Source organism: Primulina huaijiensis, chromosome 17 (assembly GCF_012295235.1).
Source record: "Primulina huaijiensis isolate GDHJ02 chromosome 17, ASM1229523v2, whole genome shotgun sequence".
In the NCBI taxonomy this organism is placed as follows: domain Eukaryota; kingdom Viridiplantae; phylum Streptophyta; class Magnoliopsida; order Lamiales; family Gesneriaceae; genus Primulina; species Primulina huaijiensis.
In genome coordinates this window covers 3,310,140-3,329,512 of record NC_133322.1, presented here as the reverse complement: position 1 = coordinate 3,329,512, position 19,373 = coordinate 3,310,140, and the positions used below count along the sequence as shown (strand labels likewise).

General features: G+C 34.2%; 4 protein-coding genes and 1 long non-coding RNA gene across 12 annotated transcripts in view; 2 read left to right on the top strand and 3 right to left on the bottom strand.

The window, feature by feature from the left end:
- Positions 1 to 332: 332 nt before the first annotated feature.
- LOC140963468 (uncharacterized) overlaps positions 333 to 19,373 on the bottom strand; it is a 21,428-nt gene continuing 2,387 nt past the window's right edge. Inside the window, exons 1-2 of one of the 5 annotated variants that reach the window (XM_073422812.1) lie at positions 4,392 to 4,632; positions 333 to 871 (exon numbers count right to left, since the gene is read on the bottom strand). In XM_073422812.1, coding sequence (XP_073278913.1) covers positions 375 to 797 — 423 coding nt within the window. In that variant the 5' untranslated portion in view covers positions 798 to 871; positions 4,392 to 4,632 and the 3' untranslated portion in view covers positions 333 to 374. Of the gene's footprint in view, positions 899 to 1,812; positions 2,196 to 4,391; positions 4,633 to 19,373 lie in introns of those variants that run through there. The other 4 variants (XM_073422808.1, XM_073422811.1, XM_073422807.1 and 1 more) reach the window with 4 other exon arrangements.
- On the bottom strand, positions 6,546 to 8,883 carry LOC140963465 (uncharacterized). Its single transcript, XM_073422805.1, has 2 exons — positions 8,758 to 8,883; positions 6,546 to 7,622 (listed from the first exon to the last, which is right to left on the bottom strand). Exon 2 carries the CDS (start codon positions 7,582 to 7,584, stop codon positions 6,805 to 6,807), a length of 780 nt encoding a protein of 259 aa, XP_073278906.1. The 5' UTR covers positions 7,585 to 7,622; positions 8,758 to 8,883; the 3' UTR covers positions 6,546 to 6,804.
- LOC140963464 (uncharacterized) overlaps positions 9,831 to 19,373 on the bottom strand; it is a 15,059-nt gene continuing 5,516 nt past the window's right edge. Inside the window, exons 1-5 of one of the 4 annotated variants that reach the window (XM_073422804.1) lie at positions 13,526 to 13,605; positions 12,998 to 13,071; positions 11,705 to 11,905; positions 11,242 to 11,334; positions 9,831 to 10,556 (exon numbers count right to left, since the gene is read on the bottom strand). In XM_073422804.1, coding sequence (XP_073278905.1) covers positions 10,022 to 10,556; positions 11,242 to 11,334; positions 11,705 to 11,829 — 753 coding nt within the window. In that variant the 5' untranslated portion in view covers positions 11,830 to 11,905; positions 12,998 to 13,071; positions 13,526 to 13,605 and the 3' untranslated portion in view covers positions 9,831 to 10,021. Of the gene's footprint in view, positions 10,557 to 11,241; positions 11,335 to 11,704; positions 12,262 to 12,458; positions 12,520 to 12,997; positions 13,072 to 13,525; positions 13,646 to 19,373 lie in introns of those variants that run through there. The other 3 variants (XM_073422801.1, XM_073422803.1, XM_073422802.1) reach the window with 3 other exon arrangements.
- LOC140963469 (uncharacterized) lies at positions 13,068 to 13,482 on the top strand. The gene is made up of 2 exons (XR_012172688.1): positions 13,068 to 13,358; positions 13,446 to 13,482. It is a non-coding gene; the product is annotated as an uncharacterized lncRNA (long non-coding RNA).
- LOC140963467 (protein FMP32, mitochondrial-like) lies at positions 14,507 to 18,453 on the top strand. The gene is made up of 7 exons (XM_073422806.1): positions 14,507 to 14,981; positions 15,561 to 15,692; positions 15,834 to 15,893; positions 17,138 to 17,214; positions 17,306 to 17,362; positions 17,449 to 17,515; positions 18,099 to 18,453. The coding sequence occupies exons 1-7, from the start codon at positions 14,754 to 14,756 to the stop codon at positions 18,225 to 18,227; spliced, it is 750 nt and encodes a 249-aa protein (XP_073278907.1). The 5' UTR covers positions 14,507 to 14,753; the 3' UTR covers positions 18,228 to 18,453.

Sequence of the window (19,373 nt, the reverse complement as noted above, 5' to 3'; positions counted from 1 at the left end):
TTATAGAGTATTCTAAATTTTAGTAAAGTGATCATGATCAGGAAAACAACACAGTGCAAAAGGCAATAGTTTGTACAAAAAGTAGCAATGAGCTGACCTTTTAGAGCTCATCATCCTCAAACAAGTCCTCGAATCAAAATAAACTCCAAGAAAAATCTGCAAGTCAACTCAAAGCAGGTGCAAAGTTGATTGTGATTGTATTTTAAGGGCAGAAATATCAGATCAGAAAAGTTCAACATGAAATTGAAACATTTCCCATTGTAGAATGATTCACTACTCACCCCAACAATTAACTGAAAGAGTCCAGAACAGGACCCTTGAGATTTATTTAATAATGTCACGTCTCAGACAAATCTACAAACACAACGTGCAATTCAAAATACGATCTTTTCACCATTAGAATCTTTCGGGTATCCATTATACTCCAACTTTACATTTAAAGTAGCACAAATAGCCCTATATTTCAACCTTAATGAATCCATAATATCAGAAACTGAATCGTTTTCTGGGTCAGAAATTGGGTACTTGTGAAGCAACTCATCCATCTGCTTGATGGTCTTCTGGATCCTGACAGAAAAGCAAGCTGCGTCAATCTGGATTGCGGAGTTCCAAACATTAATGCAGCCTCTGTAAAAGCCCAATTCCTCGCCAATTTCAAATCCGGTTTTCAGACCCACTTGACAGCCTTCTTCTTTTCCGGAAAGCAATCCATCTGCATAGCCTTCTTTATAGCCTTCTTTGAAATGGGTTTCTTCTAAATTAAGAGAGGATTCGAATATGTCCTCAATGGAGTCCATGAAATCGTTGGATAATCAGACCAGTTCCCAGGTCTCGAATTGACTTTTTGGTTATATTTTTTCCTGCAGTCGCGCTTCAGAAAGACGAGTTAGATAAAATCCTATATAGTTAACAAATGCGAGTAAAATGATTAAACAATACAGACATAAATACCAACATTATCAAATTGGACAATTTTGTCATTATTTTTCTATAATAAGTGCCACATAGCTTCAAATAACATAATTAATAACTTCCAAAAAGCCATAAGCAACAAAGAGCAGCAAATTTCTTTTTCCTGTGTGTGTGTCATATGTAGCTATCTAAGTGGCAAAGTGCTTTAAATTTGAAGGATTTGATTTGCATTTTAAGTGGACACTTGGTTATATCAAACGCGATCATAAAACGGAAGGAACACTAAAAATATTCCAATCAATGAAATACAAAAGTAATCCAATCAAGTTGCAAAAGTTTATCCTGGTGGTCTCATAATGAACCATGACAGAACACACTTTCTTCGCTATGTTATTCGAGATTGAATTGGATATATTCTTTTCGGAATTGTTAAGTGTTTGAGTTCATGTAGACAAGAAAACCAAGTTTGGTCACAAATTTAGGGTGGGGGAGACAAACAAACAAACAAACACAAGATCAATGCACCCACGTCCATATGCAGTCAGAATGATTTCATACCCAAATTCAAGGAAATAACTTATAACCGTTGTCAGTTTGGACTTAATCACTTACATAATTAGACAGGGAAAAAAAAGAACATTACGGGGTTCGTGTGAGCTGTATAAGCATGCGTGAATGCCAATTTTCATAGAAAAAAGAAACCCAACAAATTAATCAACTCCCAAACACTAGATTAAGAGCAGAATGAAGCCTAAAAACAGATCGGCTTACAACTTAATACACAATACTCCCAAGACCTTAAAAGAATCGACCTTTTTCACATCAATATCATCGAAAGGATTAACAAATCAAACCCAGACAAGTAAAGGCAAAAAATCATGTAAAAGCAACGATGTTTACCCTCCATAGATATAAGCATCCATAACCGACGTCGTCCGGAAGCAGAAAAACAAAGTCTTCAACCTCATATAAATTAATAAACACGAAGCAAGAAACCCATACGCATGAAGAGGGGATCCATGAAGTAACGGGGCCTTCAACGTGGGTTTTCCAGACCCGAATCACAAATTTTTCTCTTATATATTTTTATTTATTTATTGATGTATGTGCTCATAAATTGAGAAGCTTAAATTTTAAAATTCAGGGTCAAACAAAAGTCATTTTATTAAAATTTTTCTATATATATGATATATCTGTACATTTCAATAGACTACAAAATAAGTATGTTATGAGGTCTTATGCTTAGAATTTTTAGATTCCCCATTTCATTCCGTCTCTCCAATTTTCTGATTTTGTGAGAGCTCATTTCCCAAAAGCCCAAACAAATTCCCCAAGCCCGGCCCAGTTTTATTAATTAAGTAAAAAAAAAATAATTTAATCGTTTTCGCTGTTTACATTAACGAATCCTGGTTGTTTGGTTATTAAACGCTAATCAGGAGCACGAGCCCCTACTTAATTAATAAAACTGGACCGGGCTTGGGGAATTTGTTTGGGCTTTGGGAAAATGGGCTCTCACAGATTTTCTCCAAGTTTTGTGTTACCTGGAAAGTTCATACTTTCTTGAGTTTTTATTACAAATTTCGAGATTTTATTATCAATTTCTGATACAGCTGTTTTAAATTACCTATAATTTGAGTCTGCTTTATTTTTCTTTTAAACAGGCAAATGTCTATCATGCCACAAAATCTGACGGTCAAGAAATGGCGATCAAGATTTATAAAACTGCAGTTCTCGTATTCAAGTATGCCCGATAACCTATTCTTTGTCTCCACCATTCATATTGTGATGCATTTTACTGAATTGTAGCTGTTTAATCCAGTCAACTTAGAATAGGAGTATTTTGCGAAATTCTTGCATATATAAAAATAAAATCTACCTAATTAGTCTTCTTGGCTCAAGGGATATGTTCTTATGCAAATATGTGTGTATTAGGCTAGCCTGATACAGCAAAACATCTTGGTTTTTTTTATCCTTTGTATTTGTAAATAAGCCAAATTCATACAGTTAATATTACCTGTCTAAGAAATGGCAATTAGAAAGCATTCATGGAAGATAGTATCTATGTGCTAGGCAAAGAAGTAAGCCAAGTCATTTTCTTGTTGCCACATCCGCCTTTTTTAAAGCGGAATGTGTGAATAATAATAAAATGAGTTCGTTTACACTAACTCAAATTAAAAGTGCTGACTAAATTTCTTTATTCTCAATACCACTATTTTATGACAATGAGATTCAAAACCCCGGGGCAAAAACATGGAATTCGAAAAAAAAAATTAAATCAGCAAGCAAATGACCTCCCAGCCATATACCTAACAGTTATTAACATCTAAAACGTGTGAGGGCAAGGAACGTAAGCTTTCGAATAAAATCTGGCACAAAATGGAACTACAAATAAGAAATGGTAATTAGCAAGCATCTGTGAAAGATGGCATCCATTTGCTGGGTGAAGAAGTAAGAGAGAACACATGCATGTCTTTACAATTTTTTTTTTTTTGGAAAACGAATCTGTACGAATACTAAGACAGCAGATGTGTTCAGCCATCTCAATATCAAAAGTGTTGGCATCTTTTTTTAAGCTGAGGCTCCCTGTTTTATAGGGATGGACTTCAGACTCCAATGGGTTCACATGAAATTAATGTTAACAATTTACATTAGGGATTCAGCGAGAATACCAAACCTTTCAAGAAATCAGAAAACCCAAACAAGCACAAGGAATTCCTAAGCTATGAGGTAGTGTTTCGACTGAAATTTTCAAGTAGCAGAGGCAACAAAAAGAAAACATCTGAAGACATCAGAAACCCCAAACAGGAGCAAGGCAAAAGCAGCAAAAGAAAAACATTTCAAGAAATCATAAAACCCAAGCAAGCACATGGAATTCTTACGCTAGGAGGCAGTGTTTAGATTGGAATTTTCGAGTAAGAGAGACAACAAAAGGCAAGCATCTAAAGACATCAGAAACCCCAAACCAGATCAGGGCAAAAGCAAACGGAAGGATGTTAAAGAAAGCAAAAAAACCGAGACAAAAAACAAGACAAGAAAAATAACCAATCAAAAACAAAGCAGCTCCAGAAGGCAGATTCTGACGTCTTAAGTTAATGCCCATGTTGAATATATGATTGCAATGACTGACCAAAATTTTACATTTAATTTTTCGAATGATAGCCTATGCAAGGTTATGGATTTTTCATCTATTTCGCCTAATCTGTAGTCAATAGCCACATAGTGATAATGGAGCATGCGATCCACTGAGAATATCTCCATCTTACATGTAAAAATTGACCTAGTCTGAAATGTTTTTTGATTTTCTCGTTTCTATCAAGATGGTCAAAATAAGGCCACATCATGAGCTAGATTTATAGTGAAAGCCCATGAGGTCAGATCAACTAATCCTTGTAAACCAAGAACAAAAGAAGAACAAACCCAAGATTGTAAGGAAAACTTAAAAAAAAAAACAGAAGAAAAACTTAAGTAAGAAAGCTAACACAGTAGGCGCTTTCCAATGTCAAGATGGGGAACGTCACGCAGCAGAGTTGGCGTCGAAGGAACCGCAAGAAGGAGGAGGCGAACAACAGACCAAGCAAACCTTCTTTGTTGACCTTTGCTCGCTGCCACGGTGGGAAGAAGAAAACCGAGACTCCAAAACAAAGCAAGACAAGAGGAAAACGAAGAGGCGGAGAAGGAAGCCAACCTCACTGTAAGCTGCGGTTCTGTGTTGTGGAGAGAGGAGCCCATCACACGTGCTATTGTCCCTGGTCTCTGATGTTGTGGTAGAAGAAAAAGCCCATTACACGTGTTTGGGCTTAATTGGCCCAAAACTGGCCATCAATCCAAATCCAATATAAAATCAAAACATCCAACTGTGAAACGAAAATTAACCAAATAAATCTTAAAAAAATTTATTTATTTTTTTAATTATATATCAAAATCACAGTATAGTCACTCACTATTTCGTATAAATATATTTTGATCTTTATTTAAATATAAATCAAATGAATTATAAATTATAAAAAATATTGTACAAGTGCATCGATACGCTCCGTTGTCTTCTTTTGACTGCACTTTTTTTTTTATTTTTGAACGGCCTCGTACACTGTCTATGAACCATAGCCAAAGATAATATTCTTTAAGTTACTGAACTACCGATACATAAAATTTATTTGTTTTGTGTGTTAATTTCCAAAATTACATAAAAAAATTAATTCATGACATATTTAATAGTCACTTGGTTAAGTTTATATATTGAATTAAATTAGAAACGTATACAAATATTAGTTAATGAATTAATATGATCAATACGTTAGCATTCCAACGGAATATTTGGTTGAACATATATCCAAAAAAAAGAGTAGTTTGATGATTAAGAAGTCAAAAAGATATGGATATTACACTAATTAAGATGCTATTTTTATTTGGTTGAAAATTTCAATTTTTTTTATCCGACAAAAAAATTTTGATGTTAACAAGTCCAAACATACGAATATTAGATTTGTAACATCAACTTTTGTTTAAAAAGAATCTTATAAAAAGTATATAATTAGTAATTACTCATGTTAGAAAAACCTTATTTAATAAAGCAAAATTTTTAAGTATAAGTTTGAAAATTTGGCCCAGTTAAAATCGACTCTTTTGAAATTGATATAACTATTTAATGCATATTGTGCAAAAGACTAATATTTTAGAAAGGGCCGATATATGTGATACATTAAGAATTGTTCTTATGTTCGAAAAATTATCCATTCAAATCTTGATTTCAAAATCGTTGTAGAATTTTTAAAAATGCTCACAAAATAAAATATTTGTTGCGACTGTGTTCGAGTGCTTAGTAGCATTATTAGCAGCACACATGATGTGTGTGTTCCAAATAAAAAATAGAGTTGAAATTGGAGGAAAAAAAATTATAATATAAATAGTTTGATCATTAGAGAGTGTTTTGTTAATTATTAGAAAGTTCCACTATCATACCAAAGTTAATAGTATAGATTTTGAAATATGCAAAAAAAAAAAAATAATAATCTCATTTTGGAAAAAAATATGCGGAAAGAAATTGAATTAATTACAATTTAAGTGAATCTTCAAAGGAAAGGTTGTAGATGACGACTCAGCATAAATAATTCATTTTAGGTGGAAATCTCGATATTTTTTAGGCTATACATTCAAACTCATGAATATCAAAATGGTGATGTTTGACATTTTGGAGTAATATTGAATTTGACGTGCCGACAAGCAATGAAAAGTAGTCTGATATATTTTCGAGTTGGTAGATTAGATAAACGTTTGATCAATGGTCAGTATTTCAATTTTTCTTACTAACATTTTCTCGAACATATTTGTCACATAAAGTTTGTCCAATGTCATTTACCTAGCTAGTGTGATTTGCAAACTATTGCATTAATCCGAAAGTTTATTTTATTCACGTCAAGTCGCCAACCACCTTTGGTGCTGACAGTACTCTTGGTTCGATATCAGTGACAGCGAAAACGTCCATACTATGTGATTAGGGGGAAAAAAGAAATGAAATATACCCTACCATCAATTTTATTTTGATAATAATTTTTCTGGTAAGTAATGTCATGTAATACGACTAAAATGAAATGAACATGAAACTTGTCACTTACCAGAAATGAGCACTGGTTACTTTTTTGACATTAGAGATTACGTCGATAATTTATTAAAAAGACGAACATAACACATTTTTTCCAATTGAAAGCTACATCAAGCATTTCCGATGTAAATATGCAGAATCCTCAAGCGGATTGTATAGACCAATAAATACAGCCAAAAGTCAGAGACTTAGGACTTAGGAGAGGCTTTAATCCTGCGATCACGTAAACATACGTAAAGGAAAAACAAGAAACATGGAACCCAGTATCAGATATATGAAACAGTCAAATTTTGTCAATTTGGACTCAAAGAAAGCTCATTAACCCCAGAAATGAGATCCTCAAGCAGTGCGTCTTTCGAGCTTTTCCATGCCTTGAATTCGTCAGAAACTGAAGGATTTGACTCCAAAGAACTTCCTTCAAGGGCTTCATTCAAATGTTTTATGAGATCATCTTCCTCCGGTGGAATGTCTAAATCCCATATCTTGAAAATGTCATCGGTTGGTTGATCTAGTTTGAATGATTGTAAAAACATATCCACTTCAGAATCATACGTTCCAAGGTCTCTCCCATTTTCGTTGTACGTAGGAAGGAAAACATCATCTAAGTTATGTCTTGACCAGAACCCACCAGTATTATCACCACTTGAACTATCACTACTACTCCGTTCAGATGCTTTTCCATTAGATGCAACATCAACGGTTGCTTTTTCAAGATTCTTCACATCTATGGTTGTTTTTCCATTAGATGCAACATCAATGGTTGCTTTTTCAAGATTCTTCACATCCCCTGTCCCCTCAGTCGAAGAAAAAACCTCCATTTTGTCCATTTTGTCACTTTCAGGAAAATCATCTGTCTCAAGTGCTGAGGAGTCGGGCTGGGAAACTGAAGTTTCTAATAATGCGCATCTAAGAGAATTCCATCCGTTTTCTAGTGCTTCGGGATCTTTTGTCAGACAAGAATCAGCCCAGGCAACATCTTCGGGTGAATGCACTGTTCCACCTTGGCCAAAATCTACAGAACTGAGACCCGAGGAAGAAACACTAGGCTCAGTCATATCATCACCAGCATCCATAGCAAAAACATGCGAAAGCCGAAAAAGCTATTCAGTACCTGCTCTCACAAATATTTATAAATTTTAATAAAAAAAGGATATGAAAGAGTTTCGTTATCTTCAATAATTCAATTTAAATCGCCAGAGGCCAAATTCATCATATGTTAAATACTTGATTGTTAACAAATTTTTAGTAGTATTTCTAAATTGCACATCCCTTCCCAAAAAGACAAAAAATGGACGTGATTACAGCAATGTTGATGTGTAACCACAAAAGGAACGTAACGATGTGAGAAAACAGACGTTCAAAAGATGGACAATTTATGACAAACATCAAACAACAAAAATTTTACATTTTGCATATTAGAAAACAACATATTAAATTTAATCTATAAAAGAAACTCTGAATTAGCAACAAAATCATTAGTTTCCCAAAACATTGAAACAACCAAAGGCATCCATCTCTGTTCAAAATGACACAAAAACTCAAGTGAGACGGTCTCACGAGTCAATTTTGTGACATAAATATTCTATTTGGATCACCCACTAAAAAATATTACTTTTTATTGTATATAAGGACAAGGTTAGCCCGTATAACGAATAAAGATACCTGAGATCGAATAAAACCAAAAGGCAAAAAACTTAAGAGAAGCTTTAATCCCGCAACTATGTGAACTGTAAAAATACATAGAGCAAAACAGGAAGCATAGAACTCAGTATTCGATACATGAAACAATAATAAATGTGGGCTAGAATTTGGACTCGAAGCGAGGTCATTAAGCCTGAAAATTAGATTGTCAAGCAGTGCGTTTTTCAAGCTTTTCCATGCCACGAATTCATCAGAACCTTTTTCAACCAGAAAACATTGAATGGCACCAACACCAAAATCCTGATCTCTACCGTGTTACAATTCCCTTATTTCTTCCAAACTAGATATCAAATCAACCCGTTTCCGTTAAAACTCCTTTTCATTGATCATCAACTTGTAATATACACACAGAAGAAAAAATAGCGGATTTCCATACTGCAGCGTATACAATTAAAAAGGCAAGAAAAACAAATTAAAATCAATCAAACTTAGCTTTTAAATTCAAGCGAAGTATGTCACAACAAATTGGAAAGAAAATTGAAAACAATGAACAACAGCTGAGAAAATGAGGAAAACAGTGAGAGAAGTTAGAAGGGAAAACACACCTCACACGAGAAATATGGGGGTAACTAGGGTTTATCCTTAGAGATTGAAATCTAAACAGGTGAAGGGCAACTGACAAGGGAGGGATAAAGGTTATTTCACACGTGGAATGAGGCGGTCTCACACATGGATCGGTCTTTTTATTAGGTTAGGGTGTGTCGGACGAGAGATTTATATGATAAAATTGAAATTTCACTTCTCAATCTTTTTATTGAGTAATGTCGAACGAAAGATTAATATTATAAAATTGATCTTAAAGAAAATTTCGATATATGATAAGTGATTTTTTAATTGATCGAATTGGTTTCATAAAATTAATAATATTTTAAATGTCTAAAAGTCTCAGAGTTTTTGAGAAAGAATTAGGTTAATCCCAATATTTTAGTGAGTTTTGGCAAATAACGCGTGTTTATATGGTAAGTTTTAATCTATCAATTTTTTTGTTTGAGTTTTTCTTTTGTCATGTTTTTCATATAACAATAATATAGAAATATCTAATTACATCTTTTATTAATTTAAAAAATTATTGGAATGAGGTATCAGTTCAAAGAAACTGAAGGAAAAAAATCTAATATATCAAAATATGTAAAATATTTTTCGAAGACAGTATACAAATACATCCACATATAACCCACAGCCAAATCAAGATACATACTGAAACGTAAATTGGTTACATCAAACTCTAAGCATACCCGAGTAAAAGAAGATACTGACTATACATATCAACTTAAGAAACTAAAAGAGGCCGCAGGGAAATATAAATACAAAAATTTTGAAGAATCATTTCAGTATTCTTGCATTTCACAAAATACCAACAACAAAAAAACTTGTAAATTGTAATTTATAAATGAAATGTTTTCTTTATCCAAAAACCAACCGATATATCAATATTTGCATGTGGAACAGAGGCTTGTTCAAGCATCCATGTTGAACAACAACTATACATGACTGTTAAATTTGTACAATTTGACTGAAATCAGTAAATATACTGGCCGCAGAATGCACAGCTGATGTAACATAAACATAGCTCTCTCTCACATGCCAAATTCTTGAGGGGATACAAGACCATTAGACATATGCCAAATGCTAAATGTTCTTCAACTTAAACGAGTACCGCGTTCACGATTCATAAATTATCTGGGAATAAAAAGGTCAAAACGAAGAGGTTCTACCAAAAATCAAGAAAAAGTGCAACATTAACTTAGTTCATGAACCTAGAAAAGAGAACAACGATTGGCCAAACATACAGGCCACAGATTTCTTCACCTAGTACCTTCGTGGAAAACGGTCCACGAACCTCCCAGATGGGCATTCGAATGCCATATGCCCTCTTCCCCCACAGTTGTGACATATAGTCATTGAAACACAGTCCCTACTCATATGCCCCACCTGCTGGCAAGTCCGGCACACGATATCACGAAACCCACCTCCACGAATTCCACCAACCCTATCTTCATACAGGTGGCCTCCCTTGGGACAGTCTCTCGCCATGTGCCCAGATATGTTGCATGTATTGCAGACAGGATCGTTTTGACAGTCGCGAGCTATATGGCCTGGTTTCCTGCAATTTTTGCAGGCCTTGTCATTAGTGCAGTCCACTGCCATGTGGCCTTGCTTGTAGCAGTTGTTGCACAGCCTCATATCACCAGGATGCATTGGAGGAGCCATGCAGTCTCTGGCACGATGACCTGCCTTTCCGCAGGTGTGGCAAATGCCTTCATTTGGACAGTTCCCAGCCATGTGGCCAGGTTCTCGGCAATTCCAGCAAAGAGCTTTCGTGTTACATTCTGATGCAAAATGCCTGATTCGAATTTCAAATCATTGTGGAAGGTTAAAAATAACGAGACTTGTCTCCACAGAGGAAATGATCACCCAAGTGATATTAGACTTGAAATTCAGAAAATAAACATACACAAGAACATATATATTAAGACGATTGAGCAGACTATTACTATCATGAAGCAGCTTCGCATTGCCAGACTGTGAAGTGAACAAGTACAGACACAAGGAAAAAAAGTCTTTTTATTTTGGGGGCCTAATTACGAATGGCGACCAACAATTATGAGTTTTTAAAATAGAACTTGTTGAATCGCATCAAATCTTCCCACGAAGAAAAGCATCATGTTTCTGTATGGAAAGAACTTTTAGCTGATTATCCGAAAAACCCATTAACAAAATTTCGATTTAAACCAAAAATCTCCCTGGCACTTGAATAGTACTATATCAAGAAACACTTTTCTTATACATTATGAAGACACATCATACAAAATTTCATGTCAGGTTTAACATTGAAAAATTACAATCTTCGAAAAATGCTTTACGATGAAAGGGAAAAAAGAGTAATGAATACTAGAAGGGCCACACGTTAAGTATTGATACTTAATTTCTCAAAAAGAAGAATAATGAGATATTATCTGTCACAACATGATCACACACATACAGTGTCTTTGAAGGCGTAAGGGTGAGGGGTACCAAAGGACACTTACCCAGGAAGACCACAATTGTGACAGAGAGCAGCAATGGGGCATTCTCGAGCAAAATGGCCAGGCCTTTTGCAGTTGTTGCACAAACCGTTCTCACTGCAGAAGAAAATCTCACTAAGTGTGAGGAAAAGGACAGTATCTTGTGATGCTGCAATGCCATAGGGAAGAACATGGCAGCAAACACAGAAAAAATTCAATCCGTTTTGTAGAGCTTTTTCTGGTATTTTCTTAATAATTTGGGATTGGAGTGAAGGATGGAACACAAGGAACCAAAAACATTCATATGAATTTCTAAAAGCAATTAAGAAGGAGATTCAAGCAAGACCCAAAAGACACAAGCATTCAGGTACATCGGAGCTGCTTCCATTCAGGTTGATCCCATACATCAACTGCCCCCTCCTTCTCAACCAACACATGTAAGAATGAAAATAGTTACAAATAAATGAATGAATGGAGACCAAATAACCTGAAACCCGGCCTTGAATCCCGTCTATAAGGAGCATCACGATAGGAATAGCGCTGAGTACGAATCTTACGATCCATCGGGCTCCTGCTTCTGCTCCTGCTACGGCTTCTGTTGTCTAAGCTCATTTTCAAAACTATTTCAATCAACAAATCAACACCTATGTGCAACAATATCACCAACAAAGCAGCTGCTGCCTCTTCCCTGTCCACCACAACCACGCATCCAATACCATGTCAATGAGTCCCAGAAAATCTTCACCTTACCTTCATGATTTTAAACACCAAATTCCAACACTACACACAATATTTCAACAAACAAATACCACCCAACATCAATCACATACATGGAACCAACGCCCATTAAATTCTCTAATTCAAAAATTCAACGTGCCAGTGACATCCTTGGTATTACAAACATCTCCTTCCATAATCGTAGCACATCTAAAACTAATGACAGAAGCTGAACGCTTCTTCATTTCAATTTTCAGACATGCCGGCCATCAGATGTAGAGAGTTTCTGCTGCTCACACCATCTTCACGGTTGACTTTTTATTGTGACTAGTTTTATTAAACAATGATGAAAATGTCAACACTCTCATACGAGGCAGATAAGCGGAAGATTCAGAAAGAATGCAAAGTGCTGATTATGACAGTGGAGTCTACAGTGTTTCAATTCAATGGGACACAACACATTCAAATTTATTTATCTTATTTATAGTAAATTTAACAAATCATGGCTACCAAACAGTTTATACCTTATAAAGCATGTTATTTGATTTGTCTTTTCCTCAATTTTGACAATAAACTTTTCACCCACTATTAACAAAATAAAAAGAAGATCAGATATACATTCCCATGTTGTGGGGTAGGTAAAATGACTCTCATGTTCATGGATTACTAAAGTCGTGAATCTGGCAGGACATTAAACAATAATTGACTTGCGTCTGGTTCATAACAATTAACAACACTACGGAACCAACAACTTCCAATCAAATTATATCTGAAACCATAACTATTACTTATAATATCTGGGAACAAGAAATAGCCAACTACATAGGAAAAATGTATCCTAAAACAAATCTGGAACTTGAAACATAACTCAGAGGCATAAAAAATCGAAAACAAGGATTATTCAAAGCAAGCACTACACAACTAAAATATCATAAAATAATATTAAACCTTACTTACTATTCCAGCGAACAGTTGACTGCGAATGAGCAAGGAAAATGAAAACATAAATCACAATAGTCAAGTACAAAATCCCCCAAAAAAAGAACACATTAATAATAAATACCTCAAAACAGCATCGGAAAATCCACCAGCATTAAGATACACCAACTCGCCAATACAAGAACCATCACTTCATAACTGAATTAAGAAATGAAATGGGTGAATCCAGATTAACAAACTCCAAAACACCAAAAACAGAACTAACAGCTGCTCTTCAAGCTACAGATCTGAAACCCCAAATGTAATTGATGACTTTAAGGATAATTAAACGTGACAAAAACCAGGCACCACGGTAAATGCTAAGAAATCTAAACAAAGACGCAGCTCCAAACACAGCTCAAAAGACATCAACCGATCCAAACGATGATGAGTCGAATCACACCACCCATCTTAAAATTACAACAAATCTGAGCCCAAGATTACACGTCCGCCAAACAATTAACATCAACGAACATTAAAAGTAAGAAACAGAAATCACATAATTCACAACTACAAAATCCCCACAAAGAAAGGTAAATAAAACACAAAACATATGAAGAATTAAAAAAATTAGAGAAGAGATTCCCAATGGCTAGACGGAGGAGGGGAGAACCTGCTGTGACGCGAGGTATCGTGACGGCGTGCTGTTTGGCAAATGGAGGCAAGGGGTGGATATGACGACGGTTTTAAGTTTTGGTATCTTAGTCTATTTTAGTTATTAATCAGATTTTTAATACAAACACGTGTATCTTAGGGGATAATAACAATAATTATTAATTAAATTGTTATTATTATTAGTATTATTATATAACTATTAATGTAATTAACAACAACAATTATTATTAATCCAATCATCACTATTGTACATAATTATAAACGAGAAATTGGCCTTGAGTCTCAGCCGGCGATTTTTTTTGTGTTCAGTCCCTGGATACTTTTTTTAGTACCACATTTCCACATAAAGTGTACCATATTTTCACGTGAAGTGTACCACATTTTGTATAACATAGTACCACAATTTTGTGGGTAGGTAGTGAATCCAAAGAAATATTTTGATTGGGTATTTTTCACCAACTCCCCCTAATATAAACAATAAAAAATAAAGTAAGAGATCTAGTAACTATTTTTTGACAGTATTTTTCGTAATTCTATATAATATTGTCTTCTTTTATGTTATCATGGCAAGTCGGAAACCATGAAAAATGTTCAAAATCTACGTCCAAAATTACACAAAAATCTCATGCGCGTTAATTTCGATAAATAAAGTTAAATTTAAATATTCATTATTAAAATATTTTATCATAAAAAATTTATCTAACAAAAGTAAGTTTTTTGTGAGTCGATCTCACGAATCTATATTTATGAGACGAATGAAATCACCATCATTACACATTAATTTTTGGTGATCGATCCGACTTATATTTAATATAAAAATTAATACTTTTAAATTTTGAAATAATTAATTTGTGAGAGACTCAATCATGTAACAGTTAGGCACATACAGGTGTGTGATCCGGGCTGTTTGTATTTGTTACGCTGTAGAGTATTAATTAAGTGAAAAATCCGCCAACCAACGCAGAACAGCTTCTTGCGTAACGCGCAAGAAGCCCCTCAACCATGTTGCGCAAGAAGCCCCTCAACCATTTTTGAAACCACCGAAATTCTTAATTTTCCGCCATTAACAAACGATTTCTTCTTCAAATTTCTTTCGTTTCCTGGACGAAAATATTTATTGCAATTAAGAGAACACTTAATTGTGCAAAATTGATCCTTTAGAAGTTGCGTTCTTTGAATGTAAGGATTACTCCAATATTTACATCTTTTTTTCTCGAGGAATTTTAATGACTGCGCGTAAACTTGCGTTTCAATCGTGGATTCGCTTGTTAAAGTTTCAAGAGATTAATGCTGGAGGCTTGGCGGTAAATGGGCCTCAACCTGGCCGGTTTTCCGTAAAATCATATGGTTCGTTGTCCTCGAATTCGTCTGGTTATCGATTGTACTACAGGCAGATCTCTAAGCTCGTTAAAGCTAATGGAAGACGCGTTTATCTTGTTGACACACTAGCGCTGGTACATTTTTTAACTTTTGGTTAATGTTTCTTTTATTATTTGTTGTGACGAGGAATGGAGCTACCCATTTTAGGGTAATAGTGATTGTGAGACGTGGTCCTCTGAGAATTAACAAGATTGTTTTTTTTAGATGCTGTGGTTATTTAATCCCGATTCTTCATTACATTATGGAATTCTGGTTGCAACTCATGTTTACTTACCGCGTCAAATGTTCTTTTTACTATTTTTTAAAGTTGACCTACAGCATACCAGTTTCCATTTCTAATCAATAATGATTCAAAATGATAAGAAAATGTATCATAGGTATATATACTTCTATATGTTCTTGTGTTATTAATTTTCTTTTGCTTGAGATAAGAATTAAAGTGTAAAGAATAATGTTTCGATGCCTTCAGCATTTAGGTGAATGACTAAGTCCAACATTATGTGAACATTGATTCCCAATTGCTGCCGATAGGATTATATTTTTAATAAGAAAGGGCGGTCTGTACTTCTTCCTAGTTTTTTGTTTGTACCCTTAGTTATAGCTGTACAATGAAGTAGAGGAGTGAATATTAGATGCTTCTGTTTTGTGGCCAGGTGAGGAGTTTAGAAGCACAAGGCATACCTTCAAAGCATGCAGAGGCAATTACATCTGCTATGACTGAGGTTTTGGATGACAGTTTGGAGAATATATCGCAAAATCTTATTTCAAGAGCCGAGATGCAGAGAGTAAGAGTTCTTCCAGTGTTTTCTGGTGCATATATTATCTTTGAACATTCAAAACTTTTTTACGTAAATTGTGATATAAGGTTTAGCTTTGAGTTTCCTGTGTTCTATATGGCATTTTTTTCTTAATTTTTGTTTTTGTAGATTGAGATGGCACAAGAAGCCAATCTTTCCAACTTCAAGTCTGAAATACAAAGTTCTCAGGTATGAAATTGTTTCCGTATTGGAAATTGATCTACTAAATGCCAACTCATTTATAATTTCGGCAATTATGTTGTTATCGGCTTTTGAGACCTTTGCTGAAGACCGATATTGCAAGAGTGGTTAGAGGGCCCATAGGCTATCTTGCAAGTATTGTGCATTAGATCGAGGTTAATTATTTAGTTAAGATGTTGATCGATTGAAGCTTGAGGTGAAGGAACTATCCTAAAAAGTGCACTAACTGAAATTGTTTACTTGTGCCTTTTTGTGCTGAATCTGCTTATTGTTTTCAAAAAAAGACTTTCATTTTTATGGTTTTAGGTGTTTAACTGGATATTTGAACATGAAAACATATATCTTTCTCGGATATTGGAAGCTGAGGTCTATCATCGCATAAGGCAAGAAAAAGGATGAACTTAATGGATATTTGTATCCATATTTCCTTGAAATTGATTTTTCATCATTTTTTGGTATAGGATACCCAGATTAGGAATATCTTTACTTAGATTGTTTTCTAATGTTTGATGTTTTCAGTGTCCGATTTTAAGATGTTTATTACGCCTTATGGAGAAATGCACGTGGTTATGATTTACACTTGTTCTAATTGAACTCTTAGTTGAAGATTGTCTTCTTGTATGACCAATGTGAATGTCTAAAGCTATCACATCATGTAAAAATGCTGTATTTTTTTCTTTTAAATGGTTTCATCTATAACAGTGGAGAAACTCATTTCAGATTTTAAGTGCCCTTAAGTTCCAGTGATTTTAAGTTCCACCTTCTTTTTGCCCGATATTGCAAAAAGCCTGTTGGTTTTTCACGCTCATCAATTTATCCTAAAATTTATGGGAAGTTCCCCTGACAGATGAAATTCCCTGCTAGAGGCTCCTATCTTATGGCCTAGCAAATGATTAGGGAACTGAAACCGTTTGCGAGTTCATTTTACCAAATCACGAACATTTCGTGGAAGGGTAGAAAGAGAAGTTAACAAATGAAAATCAGGTTAGCATCAACTTTTGAGAGAACATTTCTGATCAAACCAGTGGATGTTAGATCACGAACCGAATTCAAAATCAGACATTATTGTGCATTTATCAAAGGGAAGACCGATAGCAAGGGTCACGAAAGTTCAAATATGACAGACGATTGAAACAAATTTATAACATATTCAAGGGATTTATATTTAGTAGTCACTACGCAGTCACATTTGTGACTCATTCACATCCATTTTGCTGCCTCTAATGGTGCAGGGCCATCATTTTTCTTTGCTCCAACGCGAGGCTGAAAAGCTCCGAAATGATATTGAGAAAATGCGTGGTGAATTAAGGTATGTATTCTAATTCAATCACGTTTTTCTTTTGGCGGGAACTATGTCAACACTCAACAGTCAGTCAATTGACTAATGCTCCTTGAGAAAGGTACGAAATTGACAAGGCTACTGCCGGACAACGTCTAGATTTAAATCTCGAAAGAGGGTAAGGATAAGAAAAAAATTGAATGTATTTTCATCTTTAATATATATTGCAATGTTCTCATTTAATTAAACTTTTTTACAACAAAGTCGGATTCGTGATGAGCTTGCTAATCAGAGTGCAGAAACAGCAAACCTTACGAACAAGCTTGATCGGGTGAGTTATTTATTGTTTTACTTTGTTAAATAGGAAGTTACTCCACATGTTAAGTGTAGAAAATATCATTTTTGTCATTCTGCTTTTTGTTGTTCCATAGTTGCCAATTTAGTCATTTACATTGCTGCTTCTATTTTTAGTCATGTGAATATTGTCAAGCCAACATATTTTATTATTTTGCTGCAAATTGTGAGTATTGGTACGAGTAATTTGACCATATTTTTGACATGTGACTTGTATGTCTTATTAGGCACAAATTGGACTGATAATTCATAAAAATTAAAAATCTAAGTCCATCTCAAGATTCAATTTGGATTTGATATGATGATTCCAAATTTATCACTTTCTTTTTGGCGAAATGTCCAGCATACTTTTAGCAAAAATAGTTTGAGGAAAGAATTGACTGCAAAATCAAAATGTATATCATGAAGGATCAAATGTGTTGGCTTGCCAAAACTGATAATTATCATATGTAAAAAGACTAAAATTACAAGTTCTCAATAATTATTGGATGAAAATATTCAATCTTTTATTCCAAAGAAACCTAAACTTTCAAGATCCTGAGGATTACTGATTGTTACAGGAAATCCATGAACTGAGGGCTCAACTTGAAGCAGCAAAGTATGATGTGATCAAGTACTGCATAGGGACCCTCGTATCTATATCCGCCGTTGGTATAGGAATGATTCGCATATTTGCTAGCAAACAATAAGATGACGAGTCAGGCATTCTGAACTAGCTTAGTGCATTTATCTACTTTCTATTGGGAAAGCATGTTTGTAAAATTGTTTTGTTCATTAATGTGATAATTCATTTTATGTTGTGTTCTTTTAAGATTGTGCACCTATATTTGGTGATCGAGTTTAGAGGAAACATTGTAGTGCGTGTTACATGTACTTGGCCGAAACAAGAAGATGAAAGGAGATTAGAACAGATTTACTTCCAAAAACACAACTCATACCACAACCAACATTTCTACAAGTGTTGTGTTGCTTTGATCATGATGGCCACCAATCGAGCTCCCCTTGGTAAAATTGAATGTCCGATGGAGACGAACATCAATATAATAAATGAATATGAAAACAAAAGATATGGAATTCACGCACTGTCATCGAAACATGTTAATGAAATTTTCTTTCTTTTTTCATTTTGCAATTTTTTGTTTTGAAAATGCACAATTTTTTTTCATCCAAAAACTCTTCAATCACCATCTTAAAATAAAATTTGAATCCACTATTTGTATTGAACAATATTAATTCGCATCAATAATAAATCAGAAACAAGAAAGAAGACAAATATCTTTCATGAAAACAAAAGGTGGATATACGTCCCCACCACTGCCATCAAAGTATAGTCTTGTAAGTCAACTCTCTTTGGCAACAATAGTATCTTTCTATTGCTCTACTTAGCTTTTAAAATAAATGCATATCTGAAATAATTTATAAATTCGAATTCCAAAATCCCACTGATTCTGTCAACTATATCTTTTATTTTGACCTTGTTACTAGACTATTAAAAATTGTTTGGCCTTGATCTTGCAAGTCAACTGTTAAAGTGATGTTACTACCACTATCTCCAACCACAAAATCTATTTTGGTGTAATTTTTACACTAGTTTGATTTCTACATCAAATACAACATTTATCTCCAATCCATTTACTTCAAATCTTACACCAAAAAGAATATTCTCAAAATATTCTTTTTATTTTATATATTAATTATTATATTTCATTTAATATATTTTTAATTATGACTAAGATTTTATTATTAATAAATTTAAATAATAATATTTAAGTTTATAATTTAATTAAACATTTGTATTTATAATTATATTTATTATAAATCATTAAATCAAATTA

What these genes read in the sequence shown, in the direction of transcription:
- LOC140963465 (XM_073422805.1), bottom strand. Translation starts at nt 7,584, where the DNA reads ATGGATGCTGGTGATGATATGACTGAGCCTAGTGTTTCTTCCTCGGGT.
- LOC140963467 (XM_073422806.1), top strand. Translation starts at nt 14,754, where the DNA reads ATGACTGCGCGTAAACTTGCGTTTCAATCGTGGATTCGCTTGTTAAAG. An exon ending in TTGTTGACACACTAGCGCTG is followed by an intron (nt 14,982 to 15,560) that starts GTACATTTTTTA and finishes TTTTGTGGCCAG; the next exon opens with GTGAGGAGTTTAGAAGCACA. An exon ending in TTACGAACAAGCTTGATCGG is followed by an intron (nt 17,516 to 18,098) that starts GTGAGTTATTTA and finishes TGATTGTTACAG; the next exon opens with GAAATCCATGAACTGAGGGC.